Consider the following 26,724-nt stretch of genomic DNA (forward strand, 5'->3'; position numbering starts at 1 on the left):
TCTTTGTCTGGTTTCCCTTTTCTCTCCAGCTTGTCTTAGCATTTGCCTTACATTTATCCCTCTCTGGTCTCGGCAGCTTCCACAACCACTTTCCTGAGTTACTAAGACAATGTGTTAACCCCTAGCTGTCAGCCAGAACTGCTGGCTGTCTGGGCCCTGCTCTCCAACGTTTCTCGAAAGAAGTCTGAAATAGAAACGATATGGAGTTTTTGACCAACTCATGGTACCTCACAGAGGTTTTCTTAGATGGCCTGAATTTTAAGTATCCATACTTATTGGGTACAAATGAGCACCTTAAAGCCTGTATATTCTAGTTATATAGGACAGGTAGATTATTTCTTGAGGGTACAAAACGTTTGTCTCAATGCCTCTAGCAAGACTGATATGCACTAAAATAGTCTCCTATGCTGCTTCATAGTAAATGGCATGTTCTACATAAGACAAAGTGAGTGATCTTTGAGCTTTTTCTGTCAGCTGCTCTACAACAGCAATGTTCAACAGTGGATTGGCTACTTTAAATACAGTGCTAACCTTTCAAAAGAGATGTGTCCAGCTCTTACTCATTAAGTTTAGGAATTAAATCAATAAATGTAAATAATTCAGGCATTAAATGCAAGTCTTGCTCCCTTACCAGAGCAGTTTTCTATCTCCCTCCTCAGGTCAAGCTGTCTGAATTGGAAAGTCCTTTCTTTCTTGGAATTCTCTTCTCTTTCCTTCACAACCTCGCGTTTTCATGTAATTCTTTTCAGCTGTTGGAATTCTAATTCTAATCTTAGCTGCTCTAATTAGTTTCTGTCTCTAAATACTTGCCACACATTTTACAATGTGGGTGAAACTTCATGTCTAACTACCCCTTTTAATTCTAAGGACAAAGCTTTTAACTTTTCATATGTTATTCTATCTTGCTCTAATAACAAATGTGGCCATTTTAGCAATTTTTAATCTTAGACTCAGTTTCTTTTACTTAAAAAGTTTTTTGATGGAACAATTTATGTATCCACTCCAATTCTTTTGTTTGTACTTGGGTTCTAATGGTGCAATTTGTTCTCATTTTTGTTGCTAACAAGTGAGGACAGGAAACAAAAACACCTCCCATCTTTTTAAAGCCCTCTCATAGCAAATACTTATTTCTCTTTTAGCAAATAAGTATCACACTTCAAATGAAATCAGTTAGGTTAAAAGGAGGATACAACATTTTCTTGAGCAAAAGAGGAATTTTATTACCTTCCAGTCCCAAAAACACACACACACACACAGCCACACTTTAAAAAGTGGTGGATGTCCGAGAGAGGAAGGTAAATGCAGGCACAGTTTAAAGTTATTAGAGTCCTTGAATTTGAGAATGATGAGTTCTGAATGTTGAGCTGTTGTGTTGTTTATTCAACTTTGCCAAAGTTTGCGTATTTCTTGCATTCTGGGTGAATATTGCTCTTGTAAAGTGTTTTTTTTCCATCAGACATTGACTTTGAGAAAGATGGGAAGAAAAAGACTTCCAGCTTCTTGCGATTGGTTCATTTTTCTTTTTCTATTTGCTACTCCAAAGCTGTTGACTGAAATATAGTTCATTGAAGAGTCAGGTGTCTGGCATAATTATTTTACCAAGCTGGATGATCTGCAGGCCAGATTCCTCCAAACATATAGCTTCCAGAAAGGTGTAAATCAACAAAGAACAGATCGAAGTTTCAGTGTCTTTCATGACCTGGTTAATTTTGGCTCAAATAGATCCTTGTATATTGACAGTTTCATGAGTTTTGCTCAATATGGTCAGGAGATCACACCAGCCTTTTTAAGCTCTGTATTTGTGCTCTTAGAAAAGTTAAATTTATTCCAATAAAGATCCCAGGTATTAAAATCAGATGATGGAAATTAAATATCAATAGACCATGTTCATCATTAACTTAACTGTAATGTCACAACACCACTGAAGGAGCACTGCTATATTGAAGGTGCTTATCGGGTTAGTTGCGAAATCAAGGTCTCATAATGCTATATTTAAGAACAACAGGGATGTACTCCTTGTGCTGTGAATCTCTCCATTGCTTCACATTATTCTGAACAGATGGTAAAAAATATTTTGATTAAATACTTATTCATGCAACATAGCTACACCAAAACTAGACGCCTCAATCTGGCCATTTTACAATAACAAACACTGGATCAGCGCCTTTTACCACATCAAGGCAAGTTCTAGGTTCTGTTAAACACAAAAAGGGCATTTATTTTCTTCAGCCAGTTGGTTACATCATGGTCAAATTTGAGTTTTAAATCCATATTAACAATGAAAACAAATTAAAAAGAATAATGTATCAGAGATAATGGGAACTGCAGATGCTGGAGAATCCAAGATAACAAAGTGTGGAGCTAGATGAACACAGCAGGCCAAGCAGCGTCTCAGGAGCACAAAAGCTGACATTTCAGGCCGTGACCCTTCATCAGAGAGAGATTAAAAAGAATAATATTGACTTTCATAAAAAGTTAAGATCCCAAATTGTCACACAAAGTAAACAAGAAAAAACCTTTGACAATAAATAGGTGAAGAACTGAACACGGAGTCTGCCTAACCATATAAATGGAGTTGTAAAACATGGCAAAGAACAACAGGGATTATCTTCATTAGTCCAGAACCGTTATTTATGTCTAAATTAACATCAATGAAAAGATTATAGTTATTATTACACTGCTGTTTGTTGCACCTTGCTGCATGCAAATTAGCTGGCAGGTTTACTTATAACAGTAAGTATGCTCCAAAAGTATCTCAATGGCTGTACTACCCACTGAGGGCATTTTGAAGTGGTGAAAGGTGTAATAGCACATCAGTAATTTTTTTTCTTGTGACTATCACACAGGGTCATCAACCGTGCCACATTTTCTTGGATTGGTCTTATAATTTGGCTTTTTCCCCCCCAGAGGCCCACTTCAGGCCTGGACAGGAGGTGTTTTGTCTCAGATGCCAGGCACACCTTTCCATTGTGCAAGACATGACATGGTTGGAAGGTTTACAGCTTGTGCTCAGGGCAGTCACATAGAAGTCTAGGAGGGGCATGGACCTAGTCTCAAAATTGGACAAGGTCAGAAATCACACAACATCAGGCTATAGTCCAACAGGTTTATTCAAAAACAAGTTTTCATAGCCTCACTTCTTCTTCAGGTGTCAGCGAGCAAGGTAGTATAAGAAACAGAAATTTCTAAGTAAAAGATCAGAGGGTCACACCACTGATGAGGATGTATTAAACTTAAGATACTGCCAAATCTTTAGCAGTTAGAAGTTTTAATTGATTACTCTGCATATGTAAATTCCCAAATTCCTTTCAAGTCACTGTCCTGACAGAATTAAAGGTTTCATCAGTGTAAAGTGACATTTTAGGTCAGACAATGTGTGTTAGGTAATGAGGGTTTGTTTAGAATCTGTTTATGTTTTGGTTTGGAGCCACACTGGTCTTATTTCTATACACAGATACATTCTATTTTGTTCAAAAAGTTCACAATTTATAGACAGTTAATGTTGCCTTCTATAAATTCCTACTACAACCTGGTGTTGTTTGATTTCTAACCCAACACCAGCACATCCACATCATCAAAATTGGGGCAAACCACACGGCAGCAGATGCCCCCCACCAATCTTTCACATATGCAACATCGCATGAACACCTCCTCATTCACAAGACCACCCCTCACCCCACAGATGCAAACTTCTTACCAGCACCGCTTACAACATAAGCCCCACTTACAAGTGCATCCACTGTGCCACGTCCTCCACACCCCATACTCAAGCTTCTGCCAGCAACTCACACAGCTAAACATCCCTTTAGTTTCTCCCAGCCACATTTATACAATCACACAGCACAGAACAGGCTCTTTGGTCCAACCAGCCCGTGTGGGCCATAATCCAAAACTAAACAACAGTTGGTCAACCAGAAAGCAAGATGGCTATCCTGAAGAGCCAGCACTGTTCCCCAATAGGCTGAATGGCCTCATTATATGCTGCACCCATCTTGGGTGGAGCCTTTACTCAGACCAGAGAAAAACAAGTCACTAGATGTGGCCAAGAGGGGGCTTTTGATGGCTTTGCCCCGCACTATAGTCCCTCCCACGCAGCCTTCACCTTCTCGAAAGTTCTGCGAGTTGAGCCAATGACGTCATCGCAGCAGCACTCCCCCCCCCCCCCATGTGACGCCATGTGGTGGCTTCTCGAATATTCTTCGGCGTTTCCCCTTTAAAACGGCCTTTTTACCGGGGGAGGGGGAACGAGTGTCAAAAATAATTAATTTTCACCTAAACTTACGAAAAACACACACTGTGAGAAAAACACGAAAGAAAATACGCGAGGAAACGCTCCGTAACGGTTTTTTTTTCAAAACGAAACCGGATCAAACCGGTTCCAACCGGTTGGCCGCTCGATCTTTTAGGTGGCAAAATACGCGCCTGCTTTTATGTGCTTTTTAAATACATGCCCTTTATCAAAACCTGCTTCGTTATTAAAAAGGATGTATTGGAACTGAGGAATGATGATTAAAAACGCCGCGTTTGAGAACTATTTCTGCGTCTGTTTTTTTTAGAAAAACAACTGACAGGCCATCGGACTGGGGAAACAGACCGGAAGTGTTTTTTTTTGTTTTCTCCACAACCTCCTCCCCTCCTTGCAGGCATGTAGTCGTCCTGGTCGGGGGCCTGACGGGGTGGACGGGGTCCTGGCGCCGCCATATTGCACTCAGTTCCCTTGTTGTTCTGTGGATGTGAATGAGTCGCGGGAGAGACGGACGGACTGGGAGAGGGAGAGAGGCACACACATCGTTATCGCTTCAGCTCCGTCACCTGAAGCACTTTCCCCTCCCCATCCCCCAACCCTCCCCTCCCCAAATTAACACTGTCGCTGAAGGTAAGAAGTGCTTCGCGACTTTTTTTTTAAAGAGCACCCTTTTCTCCCCGCTCTAATAACGGGGTGTGGTTCCTAAGATGTTAATAAGTAGCCTTTCCCTTCTTTTTCCCCCTTTCCTTTCCTCATTTCTACGACACCTTCCTGCATGCTGTTATGTAGAAGCCACAGACTAGGCACACATTCACTCTTCCTTCTTATTCCAGCTGTTGTAAATCTGATTTTTTTTTCCATACTTGGGTGTGCATCTCTCCCTATTTACTGTTGACTTTGTTTAAGCTCCATATCAAACTTAAATTGGAACATGTTTGCCTTGGGCAAATTTTGAAAATAACTGATTTTATTTAAAAGTCAGTGGCGACTTTTATGAAGAGGAGACAGATTTTTAATTTTTGCTATAGAAGTCCACTAAACGTTTGTTTTAATCTCTGTTGTTTTCCTGAGGACGGATGATCATAATATTGTGGCTTTTTGGGAATGTTTGGTGTGAAGTATGAATTTAAAGTAGATGTTGGTGAAGATTTGAATTGTGTAATAAATTAAAATGATTATTTAATGAAAAAAATTAAGCTTCTTGGGAAAGCCAAGGACAATCTAGTATTGATCTGTTTTGCTGATGCTACTTCAGAAGTTAAAGCAACTTTAAATGTTTTTACATGCAGGTGATTGGTCTTGATTTTATTTCCCTGTGTTGCCTTGCTGTCTCTTGTTCAGATATAATGCTGAAATTGCCCAGTTTGTTGTGTCTGTAAAAGCAACGAGTCCTGTATGTGCAAAGTGTATGTGTGGGAGATGATGTCTGGCAAAGTAGTGTTTTGCAGATTTAATGTTCATTAGTTTAATGTTATAGGAAACGTTTCTATCTTGAATAGAACCGGTTATTTTTCTGGAGTGAGTGGCATAAGGTTAACTTTTTAAATGATCTGTGTAGTATACATTTAGGAAGGAGACTGTTCTATGCAGATATTGTCATCTTATTTGAGTTGATCTTTTAGTAACTTTGAATGCTTTGATTTTGTAGTAGCAGTCCATTTGACCCAACTTAAACATTATCTCAGTGTACTTCATTGCATCCTAATAAATTCAATTTATTTTCACTTATTCAATTATCTTACCCTTAAATGCATCCATGCTAACAGTTTTTGTAATACTGTCAACTTCCTGTGGTGAAACTTTTTTAAGACTTTCAGCAAGAAAGAAACCCAAGTTTTATTATTTGGGTGTGGAGAAGAGGCAAGAGCATTTTTAAAATTGAACCCATTTTTGTTGCCAACCTGTTTTGGAGATGGTATTATGCACTTCTGACACTGGTGAGATCTGAGCCTGATCCCCTCAGCCCAGGTTTAAGGACACTATCACTGCACCACAAGAGGACCTTTGTGAAGATCTTGCCTGTATTAAAATCCCTGGCTGTGCTATCAGATGTCTGAGGAAGGAACATAGCTTCAGTTTCCTTAGGAGTTAAACCTCATTTCAACTAGAGGTATGAACCAGCAGGCCTCAATTGGTCCTTTCCAGTAGAAAGAAAACAGACTCTGTTTCTAAGTGAAACCATACAGGAGCCTGCTGAGAAAACTGAAATCTGTAAAGCCATGGAAACTGCCTGGCTGCAATGAAGATCAGGGTTTGTGGAAATTGATTGTACTGGGTAGCCAGATGAAGATGCTTCTGGGAAAGTCCAGATGTCATGGCTATAATTGCTAAATTGAAAGAAGTATGCAGTTTTGATGGTAATTGAATCTGGCACTTTCTGGTAGACAGCTAGTTATCAGAGAATGCTTGAGAGTCAGATCCTGCATCAAAGAAGGCAGTCAAACTCTATTGCTGGAAGTTGAGACTGACTGCACTTGGTGCCACATGCTAAGAAAGCTGCCTTGGTAAGTGGTGCCAGTTATTAACCTGTAGCTTATGGCTTCTACAGAATAGGACTTGCATATTGGTTTGCCTTTGTGTTGACTTTTTAACATTCAAACTAAAAGACTTAGTGAAACCTTATGCATCAGTTTCTTTTGATGTCGTTTGGGAAGTTTACTTGGATTGCAAATATAAATTTTCTGGATGACGACTGAGCCTGTTCATATGTGTGCATGTGTTTAGACAGTAGTCTGTAGATGAAAATTATTTCTTACCCTTTCTCATCTAGTTTTTGCTAAGTTCAGGACTTAGAGTCAGCTATTGTGGTAAACTTGGTGAATTTTGGAAGGCCAAACTTTCTTACCTTACTTTCTTCCCTGCTCCTGTGGACTCGTCCACCTTTTACAAAACAGTGATGCTTGCACTCTGTCGGACAATGGAGGAAAGGTCATACAGTCTGACCCTAACTATAGTTTGTATGTATGCAATGGATGTGGGTGCCTGGACAAAAGTCATTTGTTCATTCATGATGGAATCTTGCAGTTTGTGGTGACCTGTTGGAGATCCTGTGATTTTTATTTTCTGTCTTGTTAGACAGGGAGTACCAGAATTATGGGCTAGTGGTTAAGATATGTTTTCAAGATGATTGATGTGTTTCTCTGTCTGTGCTAATCATGTCTTTCAGTGTGGCTGTAGCTTTGGAATTTGAAGCAACCATTGGATACTGTGGTTGGTTTTTGCTCTGCATGGGCATTGGAAACTGCACTATGCCATGTAGATGGGATACACTGCTGTCATGCTAAGTTGGGTGGAATGCCAATGGAATCATGTCCACATTGTGGTGTTAGTGCTGCAGCCATTCAAACAAGTGGAGCTAATTACATCACACTCCAGGCATGTGCTTTTTAGACAGTGGCCAGGCTCTGAATTCCAAGCATCTGACCTGCTTTTGCAGCCATTGTATTTATATGGCTGGTCCAATTTGACCTATTGTCAATGAGGATTCCAAGATGTTGACTGTGATACAAGTGCAAAGAGTATGGGAGTGCAGAACTTGAGTACTGGTGCAAAACACATTAAAGCTTTTTGTCTTGCAATCACCAGGACTTGGTGCAAGAATACCATAGCTGCAGCGTAGAAGGAGGCCCTTCGGCCTACCATATCTATGCTAACCAACAGGAAAACCCTTATCTTGGTGATTCTTGCAATCTGTCCTGATGAGTAAGGTGAAAAGCTTTGACAAAATGCGTATTTCTTTTCAGCAATATTTATGATGCTAGTAGTGTTGAATTTTGGGAGTGAACTGCATCTTTGGAGAAGGTTGTCACCAGGCACATGTGTAACACAGATATCAGTCTTGGCACTCACTAACCTAAGCCTGAGTATTTGCTACAGTCATACTGCAAGTGGACTACATCTGAAGAGTTGTGAATGGAACTGAACAGTAAAGAGTCATCAGTCAACATCCCCTGATTTGACCTTTTATGATGGAGAGGCAATTGAAGCAGTTGAAGATAGTTGGATCTCTACATTGACCTGACAACCTTCCTCCAGCAGTGTTTTGCACTGAGAAGGTCAACTTCCACCATTCAGTGACCTCGCTTTGAATGAGGCGAAGAGATTTTCCATAAACTCTAATGGACTCTGTCTTACTCCAGTTTCTTGAGGTCATATTTAATCAAGCTGCTTTGCAGTTACTGTTGCTTCCCTTCTGGAATTTAGCTGTTTCATCTGTGCTTGGACAAAGTTTCCAGTTAGATTTGGAGCCAAGCAGTCTTGACAGAATCCAAATATTCAGATTATTGAGGAAGTACAAATTAACATTATTCCTTCTACCTCTTCTTTTGCTGACTTATTGGCTGATGCTGATTTGAGTTTGGGTTTTCCCAAGTTTTTATGGCCAGGGTTGATATCTGAACAGTTTTCTACTTTTTTTTTCCCCTTTTGTCTGAAATTGCACTGAAGCAGCTTTGCTGGAGGCACAGCTATATTTGTAACACTTGGAGTGCTTTGCCCATGGTGCCCTAACTCCTTTTCCATTAGCTTTTTTTAAAATTCCAAGCAGACAACTGGAGCTCACTGCTTTCTGGTCTGTATAACTCATGCTCAGCAAAAGTGAGATGCTCCTTTTTAAAGTTGGCCATTTGAGTGAGAGAGATATCCTTCAGCCTTATTAAAGGCATGCATGTATCTCCCTTTAGGAAGGGGCATGTGATTTCAAGCTAACGACTGGACTGAGTTGCTGTGAAATAATCAGGCAGGCTTGTTATTTGTAATGTTTCTTACATTGACCTATATGTGGTATCCTCAATGGAGTCTGGCTTATAATTGTGAGAGAGGTGGTGTTCTCTTGTTGCTGTGATCCGGAATATACCCATAGGCTTAAGAATTTTTTATTTCAACCTATTTTTCTGATCACCCTGTTCAGAGATATAATATGTCTTTTGAAGCAGGTGGGACAGGAACATGGAAGCCCAGGTTCCAGGGGTACAGAAACTGTCATGACATCACAAGATCCTGTAGAAAATTTCACCCTTTTGAATTGAATCTTAATATGTGCAAGCACTTTAAAAATGTCCAAGTGCTGCACTTTTGTGAGAGACTAGTCAGGCTATCCAACTGTAAGTACCAGCACATCTGTCTTTAGTTAAGCGCATATGCTGCAAGACTGTTATCATGGTGATTCTTTTCCCTTTCTTCTGTCGTGTTCCAAGGTTCTAGTCAGTTCAACTGATGCCAAAAGTGTGGGCTTCAATTATGAGCACCATTGCCGAAAAAATGCTTAAAGCTGATACAAAACAAAACCAATAATTGCGCAATTCAATGAGGCCTAGATTTTCAGGGATTAAAGCTATCCATTGCCCCAGAAGAGTGCCACCATTGCAGAAGGCATTCTTGTACGCTAAAGTTCAGTAGCTGAGATTATTTCTGACCCTGTCTGAGCAGATCTTGCTTTATCTCTGGACTTGAGTGCAGAAACTTGAGCTTGAAAGCATCCTTAGGATGCCACCTGTCAAAAGCTTTAGAGTTCAACAGTTTTCAAAATTGACACTTCCAGGTATTTTTTAAGGAAGTGCAAAGTAATTGTTGAATGATAAAATGCAAAATCAAAGACTATAATGCTGAAAGGAGAGATATAAGTTGACAAATATGTATGTCAACTTTTTCACCTTTTAAAAGGTGCCCCAGGAGGTTCTTGCTTAGCTGCTTTCAATTGAGGGTGCCATTGTCATCCGGTTAGGGAGTGGAAAATGCTTTATTTTCTGATCCCCTGCCGAAAGTAGATGTGGATCTTGAATGAGGCCAGATTAGGCCCAGTCTCCTACACTGAAATCAAGTACCTAATCCTGCTTTTCTGGGCTTTCATGGCACTGGTACTATCTCAGCTTCAGCACCAAAGGCCTGGGTTTTCAGGTTCCAACTACTTTGAAGTGTGTGTTATGACATATCTGAGAATGTTCAATACAAATCTATAGAATGGCTGCTAACTGCTGTGTATTGTTACTGCTTTCCTATCTTGTAACATTGCATTTGCATGTCCTCTTAATTTGAAGTGGTGGGGGGGGTTTGCATCATAAAGTGGGACCTACAAGAATCCTGACTCTTCATTAATTGGGGTTTGTTTATAAAACGTATCTTGCAAAATGTTCTATCTTTAACCTTCTCCCCCACTTGTACTCTATAAGTAACCTGTATTGATAATACAGCTGTGTAACTTTTTTAAGATAACTGCAAGTTTCTCATGTTATGTTTTCTTATCCCCGCACCGTCTTAAAGTTGGGAATGGAGAGAAATGGTCTTGTTTTCTGTATGATGGAGAGCTGAAACCAAAGACATTTTGAAAGGTGTCTATGAAAGATGAGAAAGACAAAATGCACTTTAGTGTCTGAAATTTTGATTTCATTGGAGTTATGTAACTGTCATTTGTTCTGGAGTTCTTCGGAATTTTCTGTTAATGTTTTAACTTGAATTTTGGTACTTTGGCATGAAAGTCACTTGATATTCACACGACTATGCTCCTTCTGCTGTGCCCCCATTGTCTGAAGTGCCTTCACTGGTTTGTCCTCTCCTCAAGCCCTTTATTTTTAAGCTATCTCTTTGATCTAGTGTTTTTGATATATGTAGCGTTCATTTTTGATTAATTACACTGTCTTTCTGGTAAGAGCACTCTTTTAACTGCATTTTGTAATTGTATGTCAATTTCTAGAATTGTTTGCAATAATTTTGAGGCTGGGAGTCAGAATTGCAGGAATTTTAGTCACGTTAGGATGCAGTTACAAATTTGCATCAATTCCTGGCTGTAATTACAAGATTTAAAATGTTTACTTTGTTCTGATAACACACTTTGAATTGAAACCAGGCTTATTTAGCACTTTTTGGCGAAGATGTGAGCTAATGCACTTTTGTGCTGTTGGACTTGGAATTCCATTTAATTCCTCCAATTTCCAGCTGTGAGTTATGTAGCCAGCAGTGTTTATTTTTAGGTTTTGTACAAAGCGCTTTCTCCAGCTAAATACTATAAACAATACTGAAGTTACCTTCTGTTTTAGTGGACACAATGTAAATATTTCACACACCCACAGATATCCTTCAGTGACATTGTGTCAGGTTTGAGTAATTTAGAAATAATCTGATGTCTGTTAATGCCTTATCTAGAACAAGCATTTTGAAAACTAGCAGGTAGTTCTAGGAGTGAAATTGGGAAAGATTTATGTCCAAATTATGGTAGGAGTTTGAATTTTCTTCCACAAATGCCAGTCCATTCTGCATCAATTGGTAATTTCAAATTTGGCCAATCTGAGTTGTAATTCAAAGCTGACCGTATTGAGTGCAGAGCAGAGTTGGATTATGCAGTTAATTTATAGGTTGGTCATGATCTCATGCACAAACTTGAAGTCATAAATAGCCTACGGATATTCTTCCTCTTCGTAGTAACCTTCTGTGATTACTACACAGCTCTGATGTGGATTCTACTCAGTTTATTATTAAATCACTATTATATTGATAGACATTACAATTTTAACTTACTAAATAACACGCTGTAATCTATCAGCATTAAATATTGGTAATGTTACAATTGTAAACTGAATTAAAATCACGTGAAAATGGTTGGAAGGGCGTTAAACATCAGTTACTGATCAGCCATGAAGTAAGTGGATGGAAAAACAACTTTGAGCTGAATGTTCTTTCTTTTCTGACTGACAGGTTGCATCCAGTTTAGGGGCTTGGTAAACCAAATTCAGTTTAATTGGTAATTTGTGTATGTGTCAATTTAGAGGCATACATATTGATTAAAACGCTAGTTCTGAGGGAATTCCCTGACTGCTCTTTGCCAGTGAGTTTTTTGTAACCGCTTGAGGGAATCTTAGTTGAAGTCTCATCTGGACTGTGGCACCTCTGGTGAAGCACTTTTCTCAGCTGCACTGGGCTGAAATCTGGGAGAAATAAATTGGTTTAAATGTTCTATTTCTATATTTCTATTTCTATTTCTATTTCAGAATAGACAAATTCGCAAATGAATTGCACAACTTAGACTGAACTGTTGAACTGAATTCATTCCTGGTTACTTATAGATGGGTTGAGGCAATTTTGTAACTGAGGAATGATGAGAAGAAACAGTTAGGGGGAAAAATGCTTTTCATGTATGCAAATAAACATGTCGGCTGTTTGATATGCTGAGTAGCTTTATTTTATAAAGGGCATGCAGCCCTCCAATTTCCATATAAAAATTGAAAGCGGAGTCCCATGATTTACTTAAAATTCTCATGAGGTGCATTAAAAATGGTGCTGTAGGTGTTCAGTACTTTATTTTTGATTTTAAATTATTTTTTCCTTCATGAAAATGCTAGCTCTTGAATAATAGTTCATTGGTAAGATGGGCTGTTTGCAGAGCTGGATTCAAGCCAACTACTCTTTAACATCTTGTGTACGTTTTCTAGAAGAGGCCACTAAACAACAGCCAGGGAGTAAAATATTGGCTGCTTGCTCTTCTTTCCCTTCCTTCCTCGGACTTTGGAGCATTGAAGTTGTGGTTTGTTTAGCTCAGGCCACTAACCTGCAGACAAGAACTTGAACTGCAGGCCTTCTATTCTGGGACATTACCTATTATCATGCTAATAATTTGATGGGTTAATGGTTGTGTTTTTAAAATATGTACTAAGGTTACTTGGAAATAAAGGTAAAATGACTCAAAATATTTTTAGTGGATGTATAAGCCAGAAACAAATGGGATAATATGTTTTTTCTGAATTTTGTCAGATTTACCAGTATCCTGTTGCTTTTGCTTTTCACTGAGATGCTTGAAAATAGTTCTTGCATATCTGAACCTTGTTTAAAGTTTGTTAGCTTCCTGCTGACAGGTGGGCTGAAAAATTGTGTAGTGATCTTGAATAGTAGGTCTCATATGAAAGGAAGGCATGTTGACTAAGAATGTTGCATGAATTTAGTGCTGTGTGGGTAACCAGTTGTATTTTATTGATTTTGGCAATTATTTATTCATTTTCAAGCAAAGGATTCCTTTGTAGTTTAACCTATAGATAAGAGTTTCAATGATCTCTACCTTTTTAAACCAGTTTCTATAGGTGCTCCTATAGCCCTCTGTGTAAGAACATTTCTTCAAACCACATTTCTCACTTTTTTTGAATGTAGCATTGCCTGGCCTTCAATGGTAACACTGTCAAAGCCAGGGCATGCAGTTTGGGCATGCACTCTATATGCTGACCTATAAAGAAGTTGCATTTAAGATGACAGAATCAAAGTCGGGCCTTCATATTCCTGTTCTTCTTTCTTTTAACTTCCATGCGCAGGATTGCAACCGTTTGGTGACAAGAAAATATTGAAAACGCCCACATCAAACTGAAAGGTACAGATCTTTTTCTTTTTCACTTTGTGAATATTTCAACTATTTAAAGTTGATCAAGTAGCTCTATCCAAAATATTATCCTACTTCTACAAATGCTGATTGACTTGGCACATTTCTGCAAATTGTTGTTTTGCTTCCATCTGTTCTTGGCAATAACCTGTTTTTTAGGGCAGAGTGCCAAAGCCCCCAGGTACACTTATACCATAGATCCTGTGCTCTCCTCAGTCTGCTTCTGAGACCTACTGGCTTTATGACTAAGTTCAAATGACCAAATCTAACTATCTTGTTCACTAATGTCCTTTAGGGAAGGAAATTGTCATCCTTACCTGGTCTGGCCTACATGTGACCCTAGACCCACAACAATGGGGTTGGCTCTGAACTGCCTGCTGGGTAATTACTGTTGGGCAATAAATGCTGCCTAGCCAGTGACCCCCTCGCCCTGTTAATGAATGATGAAAAAATAAGCTATTTAGCTTCTGTTAATGACACTACAGCTTGTTACCTCCTTTTCCTACAATTGAATACTCCTGATGTTACCCAACATTAAGTATTCAAAGGAAGATGAGCCTGTTTTGAGATTCTTCAAGGAAACTAGTAGAATATCTGTACAAATTTTGCTAGGTATACAGCTCTGTGTTGGTGAATATTATAATAATTTGGTGACTGAGTAACCAAAGTGTAAGAAACCTTTTGATGCTAAAGTGCATAACAACCTGACTTATTCCTCATGCTTTACTATGGCCGTGGCATGAGAATCTGGGAAGTCATAATAGGGCTTGCTGTCTCTGTTCATTCTGTAGCTAGTATTTTCAGTTTCTGTTGCAATGGGAACTAATGATTCTTAGGTAGAATTGTAGAGTTTGTCTGTGGGATGGAATGCCTTGCAGCTCTGGACAGTCATAGTATTATTGTCTACTAAATCACAGACTAGCTCCTTTCTCAAACTACAGATAAGTTTTTATAGCTTTTGTGGTTCCTGGAGGTGTACTTCAAGGATAGTTAAATTTCTATTTTAATATTTCCTAGTGGGGCTTTATGCAAAAAAAAACTAAGATGTTCCTTCAGATTAAAACCTTCACCTTTGGGCAGTACAATGAACTTAAAAATTGTGCTCCTGAGATGCTGCTTGGCCTGCTGTGTTCATCCAGCTTCACATTGTGTTATCTTGGATTCTCCAGCATCTGCAGTTCACATTATCTCTGAACTTAAAAATACTTGGCCAAATTGCAATGCTGAGAGGTGTTTTATTATTTGTATGTTGAGTTCTATCTGTTTGTTTAAAAATGTACTGTTATCTAACCAGTTTCTCTGGAGTTGCTAATATTGCGTGATTATTGATTGTCTGTAGGTGTTGTTTAGATTTTAAACATGAATGGTGACTGCTTGCCGATCACCCAGCAAGTCACTAAGCTGCTGCTGAAACATTTTTTAAAAATTGGATGCTGCCACCTAATTTGTCTAATAGGATGAAAGTGGGCAAGCAAGATGTTGAATGGTCAAATACAGCAAACAGAAACCTCAGCTAGCAATAGGTTGGGAAATGTGGTAAGTGGAATTTTCCAGACAAGTATTCATGTGGCTGTAAGAAATTAATGGCACAGGGTATCAGAAACTTGAAATTCTGTAAGTTTTCAGTGCAAAGAACGTACTTCGGTTGCTTGAAATCTGTAGTTAATGAAAATGAAAAAGTGTAAAAATACTAATCTGGCAGCATCTAGTAAGGCATGGATTTGGTATTTCAGGTTGATCTTCAAAATGGCAAATGAAATTCTGTGCTTTCTGCACGCTTTTGGACTTACTGTGTTGTTCCAGCATTTTTTGTTTGTGATCATGGAAATTATAGAACTGTTTTTCTGGGGTTAACGGATGAGGGAGATCCTACTGAGTAGGAAGATGGGAGTCTGCCGGAAGAGACAGGAGCTCTGATCCTCAACAGTTTCCAGAGGACTCAATTAGGGAAGCTGGGACTCTAGGTGATTAAGTTTAAAGGTTTCAACAATGCCTCACTGAAAAGACAGGAGTTGGGGTGATGGAAAAGTTGGTAAATTTAGATTAGTTTTGAGGAAGAATATTCAGCTTGAGGTGGAAGAAAATAAAGGCATCTAGCACCCTCCAGGCATAACACTTGTACAGACTTGCAGTGTGGAGTTTAGAGGATTAGATGGTTTCCTGAAGTTTAATATTGTTACTTTAAAATACAGTCTTCAAGATGCTGTCTGTGATCTTGGTATAGGTAGCATTGCTAGATGTTCGACCCCATCAGCTCTGCCACAGTAAGTTCAGTCGTCATTAATAGAGATGTTTGTACGGTATGTATAAAGTATTGGGAGGACGGCAGAGACAAATTATCACAGTATTTGAAAGATAATGACTTCTTTAAGGATCATTAATCCTAATTCCAAATAAAATGGCATAATCATAAAACAGCATTTCTTGCATGTTTTCTGTTGCTACCAATGCCAACTCCAGGAAGTAGGCGTCGTTTGTCTTCAGTTTCAAAAAGTAGACTGAGAATATTTTAATTTTCAAGATGCCACCATTTATCCAAACATCAGTTAAAAATGTAGAACGGCTTCTCACATTTGTCGTCAATTACACTACTATGCATTGACGGTTTGAGCTTTCATGAATGTGCAGATTGTAATGTGAACTCTGTTTAGAGAAGTGTGTTTTTTTTATGGTGTGAATTGTTCTGTTGAACTTCACTAAGGGAACTTGCATTGATTGGGCATTAATATTAAAGCAGTCATCACTATAGACATGAATTGCTTGTTGCGCGTGGCACACTAAGGACAGGACTAGAACATTTAAAACTTGGATGATTTTTTTCTTATTCACATGGTATGTGTGCTTTTCCTGCATTTATTGCCTATCCCTAAGTGTCTAGAGGCCAGTTAAGAGTCAGTCATGTTGCTTTGGGTCTGTGATCACATGTCAGACAGACTATGTAAGGATGGCAGATTTCCTTCCCTAATGGACATTTATGAATCTTAATGAACATCAATAGTGATTTAATCCCTAATAGACTAGCCTTTTACCAGTTTTTTGTGAATTCAAATGTCACCATCTACCCTAGGGGGTTTTAAACCCAGTCTCAAAAGCAGTAGCCTGGGATTTTTGACTTGCTCTAATGATATTACCAGTACATACCACCTCCTTTAATGATCGGTGCTACTTAACTGCGCTGTTAGTCAGAGCTGTGCAGCATGGAAACAGGCCTCGCTGACCAGATAGCCTAACTAGATCTCGTCCCATTTGCCAATGTTTCACCCATATTCCTTTAAACTCTCCCTATTCACTTACCTATCCAGTTGCTTTTTAAATGTTGAAATTGTACCAGCTTCTTCCACTTCTGGCAGCTCAGTCAATACGTGCACCACGCTGTATTGAAAAACGTTGCCTCTAAGGTCCCCCCCCCCCCCCCCCCCCCCCAAAAAGCATAGACTTATGCCTTTAGTTTTGGACTTGTCCATGTACCCTCTCCATGCCCCTCAGGATTTTATACATCTCCATGAAGTCACCCCTCAGCCTCTGACCTTCAGGGAAAATAACCAACCTATTCGACCTTTCTCACTAGCTCAAACACTCCAAACCTGGCAACATCCTTGTGATTCTTTTCTGAAATCTTTTTCAAGATTCGCAACATCCTTCTGATAGGGTGACCAGAATTGAACACACTATTCCAAAAGTGGCCTAACCAATATCCTGTACAGCAGTAACATGGCCTCCCAACTCTTGTACTCAATGCACTGACCAGTGAAGACAAGAATTCCAAACGTTGCCTTCACTATCCTATCTCCAACTCCACTTTCAAGGAATTATGATTCTGCACTCCAAGGTCTCTGTTCAGCAACACTCCCCAGGACCTTACTATTTGCTTTACAAGTCCTGCCCTGATTTGCCTTTCCAAAATGCAGCACCTTATGCTTATGTAAATTAAATCACATCTGCCACTTATCAGCCCGTTGATCCACCTGATCAAGATATTGTTGTACTGTGAGGTAACCTTTGCCGTCGATTACACGTCTAATTTTGGTTTAATCTATAAACTTAGTAACCATACCTCCTATGTTCCCATCCAAGCCATTTTATATAAATGATGAAAGGCAGTGGACCCGGCACCAATTGATCTGGCATTGGCCACAGGCCTGCAGTCCAAAAAGCAGCCTTCCTACCACTACCCTCTGTCTTCCAACTTTGAGCTAGTCCTATATCCACATAATATAGTGAAAACTAGCTCTGTGATTTAACCTTGTTAACCTGTCTACCTTGTGGAACCTTGTCGGGTATCTTGCGAAAGTCCGTATAGATCACATCTGCCCTCATCATTCATCTGTTATGCCTGCAAAAATTTCAATCAAGGTAGACACACTATTTCCCCCACACATAGCCACGTTGACTCTCCCTCATCAGTCCTTGCCTTTTGAAATACATGTAAATCCTATCCCTCAGGGTTCTGTCCAACATCTTGTCCACCACCAATGTCGGGCTCACCAGTCTATAGTTTCCTGGCAGTGGATGGAGACAGTTCAAGCCACCTTTCCAGAAAAAAGGTGAAGCTGGTTTACTAAAGTAGTTGAATCTCTTGTCAAGAGGAAGAGGGAGGCTTATGTAAAGCTGAGGCATGAAGTCTCAGTTAGGGCGCTTGACAATTACAAGTTAGCCAGGAAGGACCTAAAGAGAGAGATAAGAGCCAGGCGGGGACATGAGAAGTCTTTGGCAGATAGGATCCAGGAAAACCCTAAAGCTGCTTTTAGGTATGTCAGGAACAAAAGAATGACAAGAGTAAGATTAAGGCCAGTCAAAGACCATAAGACATAGGAGTGAAAGTAAGGCCATTCGGCCCATCGAGTCCACTCCGCCATTTAATCATGGCTGATGGACATTTCGACTCCACTTCCCTGCACTCTCCCTGTAGCCCTTGATTCCTTGTGAGATCAAGAAATTATCAATCTCTGCCTTGAAGACATTTAACGCCCCGGCCTCCACTGCGCTCTGTGGCAATGAATTCCACATGCCCACCACACTCTAGCTGAAGAAATGTCTCCTTGATTCCGTTTTAAATTTACCCCCTCTAATTCTAAGGCTGTGCCCATGGTTCCTAGTCTCCACCTATCGGAAACAACTCCCCAGCATCCACCCTTTCTCAGCCATACATTATCTTGTAAGTTTCTATTAGATCTCCCCTCAACCTTCTAAACTCTGAATACAATCCCGGGATCCTTAGCTGTTCATCGTACATTAAGCCTTACTTCGTTTGTGGGTAAAGTGTTGGAAAGGATTATGAGAGAGGATTTATGGTCATCACCTAGAAAGGAATAATTTGATTAAGGGTAGTCAACACGGTTTTGTGAAGGGTAGGTCGTGCCTCTCAAACCTTATTCGGTTCTTTGAGATGGTGACCAAACAGGTGGATGAGGGTAAATATAGAGGCATGGCATTGAGGGTGATTTAGATCAAAAATTGGCTAGTTGGAAGATGACAGAGGGTGATGGTTGATGGGAAATGTTCATCCTGGAGTTCAGTTACTAGTGGTGTACCACAAGGACCTGTTTTGGGGCCTCTGCCGTTGTCATTTTAATGTAATGTTCTATGTTCTCGCTCGAAGGCCATCATGGTGGGGGATGGGTATGTAAAGGGATTGCATATCTATGAAGAAGGGAAGGCCGTAGATGCCTGTGAACTGGAAATTTTGCAACTGGTGTAAAGTATCAGAAAAATAATGGATGTAAGTGTGGTGGGACAAAACAAGGAGAGAAGAAATATCGAGTTGAACCGGAAAGAAATAAAGTCCATGGGACGAGCAGTTGATTTGCCTGTCCAGTCATGTTATGGATCATGATTTTAAAGCTTGGCCTGTTTTATTATTTTCTTCCAAGATGTCACGCCTTTCTGAGAATGCACAAGTTGATATTGACTGCTGTTGTGACACCAGGCCACTGGATATTTTTCTACTTCAGTTTGCAGGTGTTTTCAGAACTGATACTCCCTCCAAGTATCAGATCTGTCTGTGGAGTTCTGCTTCTCCATTTCTCTAATTGTTTACTTGAAATCGTATTCAGCCTGTCTTTTACTGTGTTCTGTCTTGTGCTAGGATTTTTTTCAGTCAAGGAAATAATGCAAGTTACTTTTGTTTATGTAATGTAAAATGTGACTTTTAGTCTTGCAGTGTAACATTTTGATAGGTTTCTGTGCTTTTTAAACTTGATGCCTTAGTTGGCCCAACCATTTTACTGGTGCTGTTAGCAACGGACCTATACTATATTGTCTTTCTGAACCAAGATATGATGCAAATTTGGGGAAACAATGCCTAATTGTTTTTGAGATGATAAAATGTGAGGCTGGATGAACACAGCTGGCCCAGCAGCATCTCAGGAGCACAAAAGCTGATGCTCTTGGTTTGCTGAAACACTTCAGGACTATGCCTTAAATTTCACTGTGTCTTATATGGACTGTACTTTGAACAATAAAATGTGCAAGTTTATAAGAAATAGGCTCAGGAGCACCCCCATATGTTAGGGAGAGAATTTCCAAATCCAAAGATTATCATTCCTGCAACTCTGAAGAAATTTCTCGGTACCAAGTAATCAGCCCTTTTATCCTGAGTCCGTGCAATTGTTTTCAATCATGAAAACACAAAACATAGAACAGTACAGAATGGAAACAGGTCCTTTGGCCTACCATGTCTGATCATAAAGCCATTCTAAAATAATCTGCCTGCATATGGTCTGTATCCCTCTATTTCCTGCTTGTCATGTCTCTCTAAATTCCTCTTAAACTTTGCTATCGAATCTGCTTCTATTCCCTCCCCGGCATCATGTTCCAGGCACATAGCACATCTCCTTTTAAAATTTCTCCGTCTTCCCATAAACTTATGCCCCTTTGTATTTGACATTGCTACCCTGGGCCGGGTTGGGAAGACTGACTATCCATCCCTATTTGTGGTTCTCCTAACTTTTTAATGTTTCTATAAAGTCACCCCTCAGCCTCCAGTGTTCTCTTGCAAAGACGTTCCAAGTTTGTCAGCCTCCTCTTATAGCTGACAGACTCCAATTCAGGCAACCTTTTGGTGAACTTCTTTTTTGCACTGTTTTATTTACTTATTCTGCAGGAGACAGTTGAAGTAAAACTATGTCCGGAATTGCATTGAGTCGGCTTGCGCAAGAAAGAAAAGCCTGGAGAAAGGATCATCCTTTTGTAAGTTTTTTTTTCTTGGTGGGAATGTTGGTCACTCCTGGAATGTTTGGGTTAGGGACCCTGTTTGATCTGTTGGGATCCTGTAGAAGAATTGAGTCTTTATGTCAAACTTGACTTTGATTTTGTGCAAGGAGGTGTTTTACTTGAACTGTTAGTGTAGACTGCATATCATAGTCTGTAGTGTGAAGTGAAAATCTGACAATAGTATAGGACCGAAGGAAGATATGACAATTCAGCCAATGAAGTCTGTACCATTTCTTTCAAAACAAAAATCGATTAAATCTTGCTCCTTCCGTGTCCCTGCAGGATTTTCTCTTCAACGTTTAGCCACTTCCCTTCTGAAAGCACCAACTGTAGGATACGCACAATCCATTGCTTCATAAAGGCTTATGTTTATAATTTATAATGCAGCACAGTTGAATCAGTAATTTAAAGTTTTGGTGTCTGACAAATGTAAATTTTTGACAAGTCTAGAGGGTAGGTAATCTGACTGCTTCCTTTCTTGCTCCATTGATTTAATTGGTATGACTTTCTTTGCTACAGTTAATTTTCTTCAGGAAGGCTGCTATGCTACAAGATCAAAGTAACATTTCCCTGCTGGTATTTTCAGCAAAAACAGAATAACTTGGGGATAAGCTTCCTTTTGGTTCTCTGAGGATGAACGTGGCAATAAAGTATGGAGTATAGTGATGCCATGAAGGGATTTAAGCCAAAAACTTTTCTAATTTAAAGTGTTGAACTGGGTGCCAATATACAGCAGCCAACACACAAATGATAGCTGTACCGGCCTTAGTGTGGACTGCTGTATATGTAGCAGATATTTAGATGAGTTGGAGTTAATGGAGGACAAGGGACCGGCCAAGGGGGTACTGAATAATTTGACTGTGGAATGTAAAACTTGCATCTAGAATCACAGTCGAGGAACCTGATGGAATATTTAAAAGAATAGGTTGAATGTGCCAGTGTTTGTCTCCCTACAGAACTTTTGAAGCAAATCTTGGTCTGCTTCTGATCAATTAATTTGAATTAGCCAGGTAGCTGGTGCCCATCGACAAATTGTCAGAAGTCAGCGTTTACTCACTTAATTTTAATATGCATCCGAAACTAGAATCATAGAATCCCTTCAGTGCAGAAAGAGGCCATTTGGCCCATTGAGTTCTGCTAATCCACCATAAGAGCATCCCACTGTGCCACTCTGACTAGTAGAATATCATAATTCATCGTTAGCAAAGAAGTGAAGAAAAGCTATTTGGCCTTGTAGACCACTTGTTGACAAGTCTTTCTTTATTGGTGTTTGCGTTTGTATCCTGACAGTAGGAAAAAGATATAATTAAAAATGAAAGTGCCTGCCTGATTGGGTGCCATGTGTTCTACCCCACTCAAACTTGGTCTCTGTGTCTTTCAAGGAGTAAGAATATGAAATCTAATACACTTTGCACCCTGAGATAGCAAGAACTGCAGATGCTGGAGACAGAGACAAGTGTGGAGCTGGAGGAACACAGGCTAGACAACATCAGAGGAGCAGAAAGGTTGACATTTGAAGGGTCCCAACCCAAAACGTCGATTTTCCTGCTCCTTTAATGCTGCCTGACCTGCTGTGTTCCTCCAGCTCCCCACACTTTGCAGCCTGTCACCTTTTGATTTGTGTCCTATCAAAGTCGTACAGTTGTCTATATGCTCACCTGGATTAAGGTAAAGTATAAGTCTGTCTGTTCAATTCTTGTTTTCTGTTTTGTCGACAGGGCTTTGTTGCAGTACCAACAAAGAATCCAGATGGTACTTTAAACTTAATGAACTGGGAATGTGCTATTCCGGGTAAAAAGGCAGTAAGTATAATATTCATCAGCACCACAACAGATTTCAAGATTGCTTTACATATCATTGCTTCGTTTAAATTTCTAAATGAGTTTAAATGTCACTTGGGTAGTAAACCAGGGACCCAGACAAAAACCCTGGGGACATGGGCTCTGATCCAGCCATGGTAACTGGTGGAATTCAAATTCCATGAATACGTCTGGGTATCAAGCTAGTACGTTTCATGCAACACTGTTATAGTTGATTGGGTTTTCATGACAATTAGTTCATTAATGTTCTTTGGGAGACAAAGGGTGCTATATTTGCCCAGAATCTCCAGACCCGTAACAGTGAAGTTGACTTAAGTGCCCTCTGCCCACGCCAGCCACTCAGCTAAAGGCAGTAATGGATGCTGGTCTTGCCAGCTGTGCCCTTGTCCCATGAAAACATAAGGAAAAGCAAGTTTCCAATGTGTGTTTAAAGTATTGGTGCAACTTCGGTCTTGTGGTGTTGCTTGTTAAGTGCTTTTCTTGTATCAAAAAAAAACACGAGCATTCTCTGGTACATGACTGTATATGTACCCTACTTGATTTAAGATGTTCTTTCTGGTTGTCCGGATGGACCCAAAAGGTCTCACGGTATATTTCAGGAAAAACGCATTTTTTAATGTTGTAATCAAGTTTTCTCAAAAGTTATCCCGTTCATCTAAGTACTGTTTGTCAGGTCCTCATGCAAACTTGTATTTACCTCCTCGTGATATTTAACGTCAAAGTAATTTGAATTTTTAACTATGAAATGCTGAGATCTTTATGAAAGCTGTGGTAAGATCCTATACTAAACTCAAGCCTAGTGATAATCAAGCTCCAAGTCATTGCAGTTAGTCAAGCTCAAACTAACATAGAACATTACAGCGCAGTACAGGCCCTTCGGCCCTTGGTGTTGCACCGACCTGTGAAACCAATCTGAAGCCCATCTAACCTACACTATTCCATTACCATCCATATGCTTATCCAGTGACCATTTAAATGCCCTTAAAGTTGTCGAGTCTACTACTGTTGCAGGCATGGCATTCCATTCCTTATACTCTGAGTAAAGAACCTACCTCTGACATCTGTCCTATATCTATCACCCCTCACTTTAAAGCTATGCCCCCTTGTGCTAGCCATCACCATCTGAGTAAAAAGGATTTCACTGTACACCCTATCTAATCCTCTGATCTTTTATGCCTCTATTAAGTCACTTCTTAACCAATTCCTCTCTAATGAAAACAGCCTCAAGTCCCTCAGACTTTGCTCATAAGACCTTCCCTCCGTACCAGGCAGCATCCTGGTAAATGTCCTCTGTACCCTTTCCAAAGCTTCCGCATCCTTCCTATAATGCGGCGACCAGAACCGTACACAATACTCCTCCAAGCGTGGCCGCACCAGAGTCTTGTACAGCTGCAACGTGACCTCGTGGCTCCGAAACTCATTCCCTCTACCAATAAAAACTAACACACTGTACACCTTCCTAACAACCCTATCAACCTGGGTGGCAACTTTCAGGGATCTATGTACTCGGACACCGAGATCTCTCTGCTCATCCACACTATCAACAATCTTACCATTAGCCCAGTACTCTGTACTCCTGTTACTCCTTCCAAAGTGAATCACCTCACACTTCTCCACATTAAACTCCATTTGCCACCTCTCAGCCCATTTCTGCAGCTTATCTATGTCCCTCTGTAACCTGCAACATCCTTCTGCACTATCCACAATTCTACCGACTTTAGTGTCACCTGCAAGTTTACTAACCCATCCTTCTACGCCCTCATCCAGGTCATTTATAAAAATGACAACAGCAGTGACCCCAAAACAGGTCCTTGTGGTACACCACTAGTAACTGAACTCCAGGATGAACATTTCCCATCAACCACCACCCTCTGCCGTCTTCCAACTAGCCAATTTTTGATCTAAATCACCCTCAATGCTATGCCTCCGTATTTTCTGCAATAGCCTACCATGGGGAACCTTATCAAACGCTTTACTAAAATCCATATACAAAACATCAATCGCTTTACCCTCATCCACCTGTTTGGTCACCATCTCAAAGAACCGAATAAGGTTTGAGAGGCACGACCTACCCTTCACAAAACCGTGTTGACTACCTCTAATCAAATTATTCCTTTCTAGATGATCATAAATCCTCTCTTATCCTTTCCAGTGTTGTTCCTACTCCCCTTCTTGAACAAGGGGTCAACATTTGTTATCCTCTAGTCTTCTGGCACTATTCCTGAACATGACGACAACATAAAGGTCAAAGCCAACGGCTCTGCGATCTCTTGCCTCGCTTCCCAGAGAATCCTAGGATACCTCCCATTTGGCCCAGGGCACTTATCTATTTTCATACTTTCCAGAATTGCTAACACCATCTCCTTATGAACCTCAATCCCATCTAGTCTAATAGCCTGTATCTCAGTACTCTCCTCTGACAACGTTATCTTTTTCATGTGAGTACTGATGAAAAATATTCGTTTAGTGCTTCTCTTATCTCCAGACTCCACGCACAACTTCCCACTACTGTCCTTGACTGGCCCTAATCTTAAACTAGTCATTCTCTTGTTCCTGACATTCCTATAAGAAGCTTTATGGTTTTCCTTGATCCTACCTGCCAAAGACTTCTCATGACCCCACCTGGCTCTTCTTATCTCTCTCTTTAGGTCCTCCCTGGCTAACTTTGTAATTCTCAAGCGCCCTAACTGAGACTTCATGCCTCATCTTTACATAAGCCTCCCTCTTCCTCTTGGCAAGAGATTCAACTTCTTTAGTAAACCACGGTTCCCTCGCTCGACCACTTCCTCCGTGCCTGACAGGTACATACTTTCCAAGGACACGCAATAACAGTTCCTTGAACAAGCTCCATATTTCAGTTGTGTCCAGCCCTGCAGTTTCCTTCCCCATCCTATGCACCCTTAATCTTACCTAATTGTCTCATAATTGCCTTTCCCCAGCTATAACTCTTGCCCTGTGCTATATACCTATCCCTTTCCATTGCTAAAGTAAATGTAACCGAATTGTGGTCACTATTACTGAAGTGCTCACCTACCTCCAATTCTAACACCTGGCCTGGTTCGTTAGCCGGTACCAAATCCAATGTTGCCTCGTCTCTTGTTGGCATATCTACGTACTGTGTCAAGAAACCCCCTTGCACACATTGGACAAAAACTGACCCATCTAAAGTACTCTAACTGTAGCGTCTCCAGTCAATATTTGGAAAGTTAAAGTCCCCCATAACAACTAACTTGTTAATTTTGCTCCTTCCCAGAATCATCTTTGCAATCCTTTCATTGACATCTCTGGAACTTTTCGGAGGCCTGTAGAAAACTCCCAAAACACCTCTCCTTTCCTGTTTCAAACCTCAGCCCATACTACCTCAGTTGACAAGTCCTCATCAAATGCCCTTTCTGCCACTGTAATACTGTCATTGACTAGCAATGCCACACCTCCACCTCTTTTATCACCTTCCCTGATCTTACTGAAACTTCTAAACCCTGGAACCTGCAGCAGTCATTCCTGTCCCTGCTCTGTTCATGTCTCCTTAATGACCACAACATTGGAAGTCCCACGTACCAACCCATGCTGCAAGTTCACCCACCTTCGTTTGGGTGTGCCTGGCGTTGAAGTGGACGCACTTCAAACCACCTTCCTGCCTGCTGGTACGCTCCTGCGACCTTGAAACCTTATTCATGATCTCACTACTCAATTGTTCACTGGAGTTACAAATCAGGTTCCCAACCCCCTGCTGAATTAGTTTAATCCCTCCCAAACAAATCCACCCCCCCCCCCCCCCCCCCCCCCCCGATTATTGGTACCCTCTCTGGTTCAGGTGTAGACCATCCTCTTTGTAGAGGTCCCACCTACCCCAGAATGAGCCCGAGTTATCCTGGTATCTGAATTCCTCCCTCCTGCACCATCCCTGTAGCTACGTGTTCAACTCCTCTCTCTTCCTGTTCCTCACCTTGCTAGCACGTGGAAATGGTAACAAACCAGATATAACAACCAATGCTTGTTCCATCTCTAAGCTTCCACCCTAGCTCCTTGAATTTCTGCCTTCCATCCCCATTCCTTTCCCTACCTATGTTGTTGGTGCCTACATGGACCATGAC

At 40.4% G+C, this 26,724-nt stretch overlaps 1 protein-coding gene across 2 annotated transcripts in view; it reads left to right on the forward strand.

The window, feature by feature from the left end:
- The first annotated feature begins 4,677 nt into the window (after window positions 1–4,677).
- The window catches only part of LOC125447067 (SUMO-conjugating enzyme UBC9), a 38,168-nt gene continuing 16,121 nt past the window's right edge, over window positions 4,678–26,724 (forward strand). Inside the window, exons 1-4 of one of the 2 annotated variants that reach the window (XM_048521148.2) lie at window positions 4,680–4,876; window positions 13,534–13,589; window positions 20,701–20,786; window positions 22,529–22,612. In XM_048521148.2, the coding sequence (XP_048377105.1) occupies window positions 20,721–20,786; window positions 22,529–22,612 (150 nt within the window). In that variant the 5' untranslated portion in view covers window positions 4,680–4,876; window positions 13,534–13,589; window positions 20,701–20,720. Of the gene's footprint in view, window positions 4,877–13,533; window positions 13,590–20,700; window positions 20,787–22,528; window positions 22,613–26,724 lie in introns of both variants that reach the window. The other variant, XM_059640757.1, reaches the window with a different exon arrangement.

The sequence above is a fragment of the Stegostoma tigrinum genome, chromosome 38, assembly GCF_030684315.1.
Source record: "Stegostoma tigrinum isolate sSteTig4 chromosome 38, sSteTig4.hap1, whole genome shotgun sequence".
In the NCBI taxonomy this organism is placed as follows: Eukaryota; Metazoa; Chordata; class Chondrichthyes; order Orectolobiformes; family Stegostomatidae; genus Stegostoma; species Stegostoma tigrinum.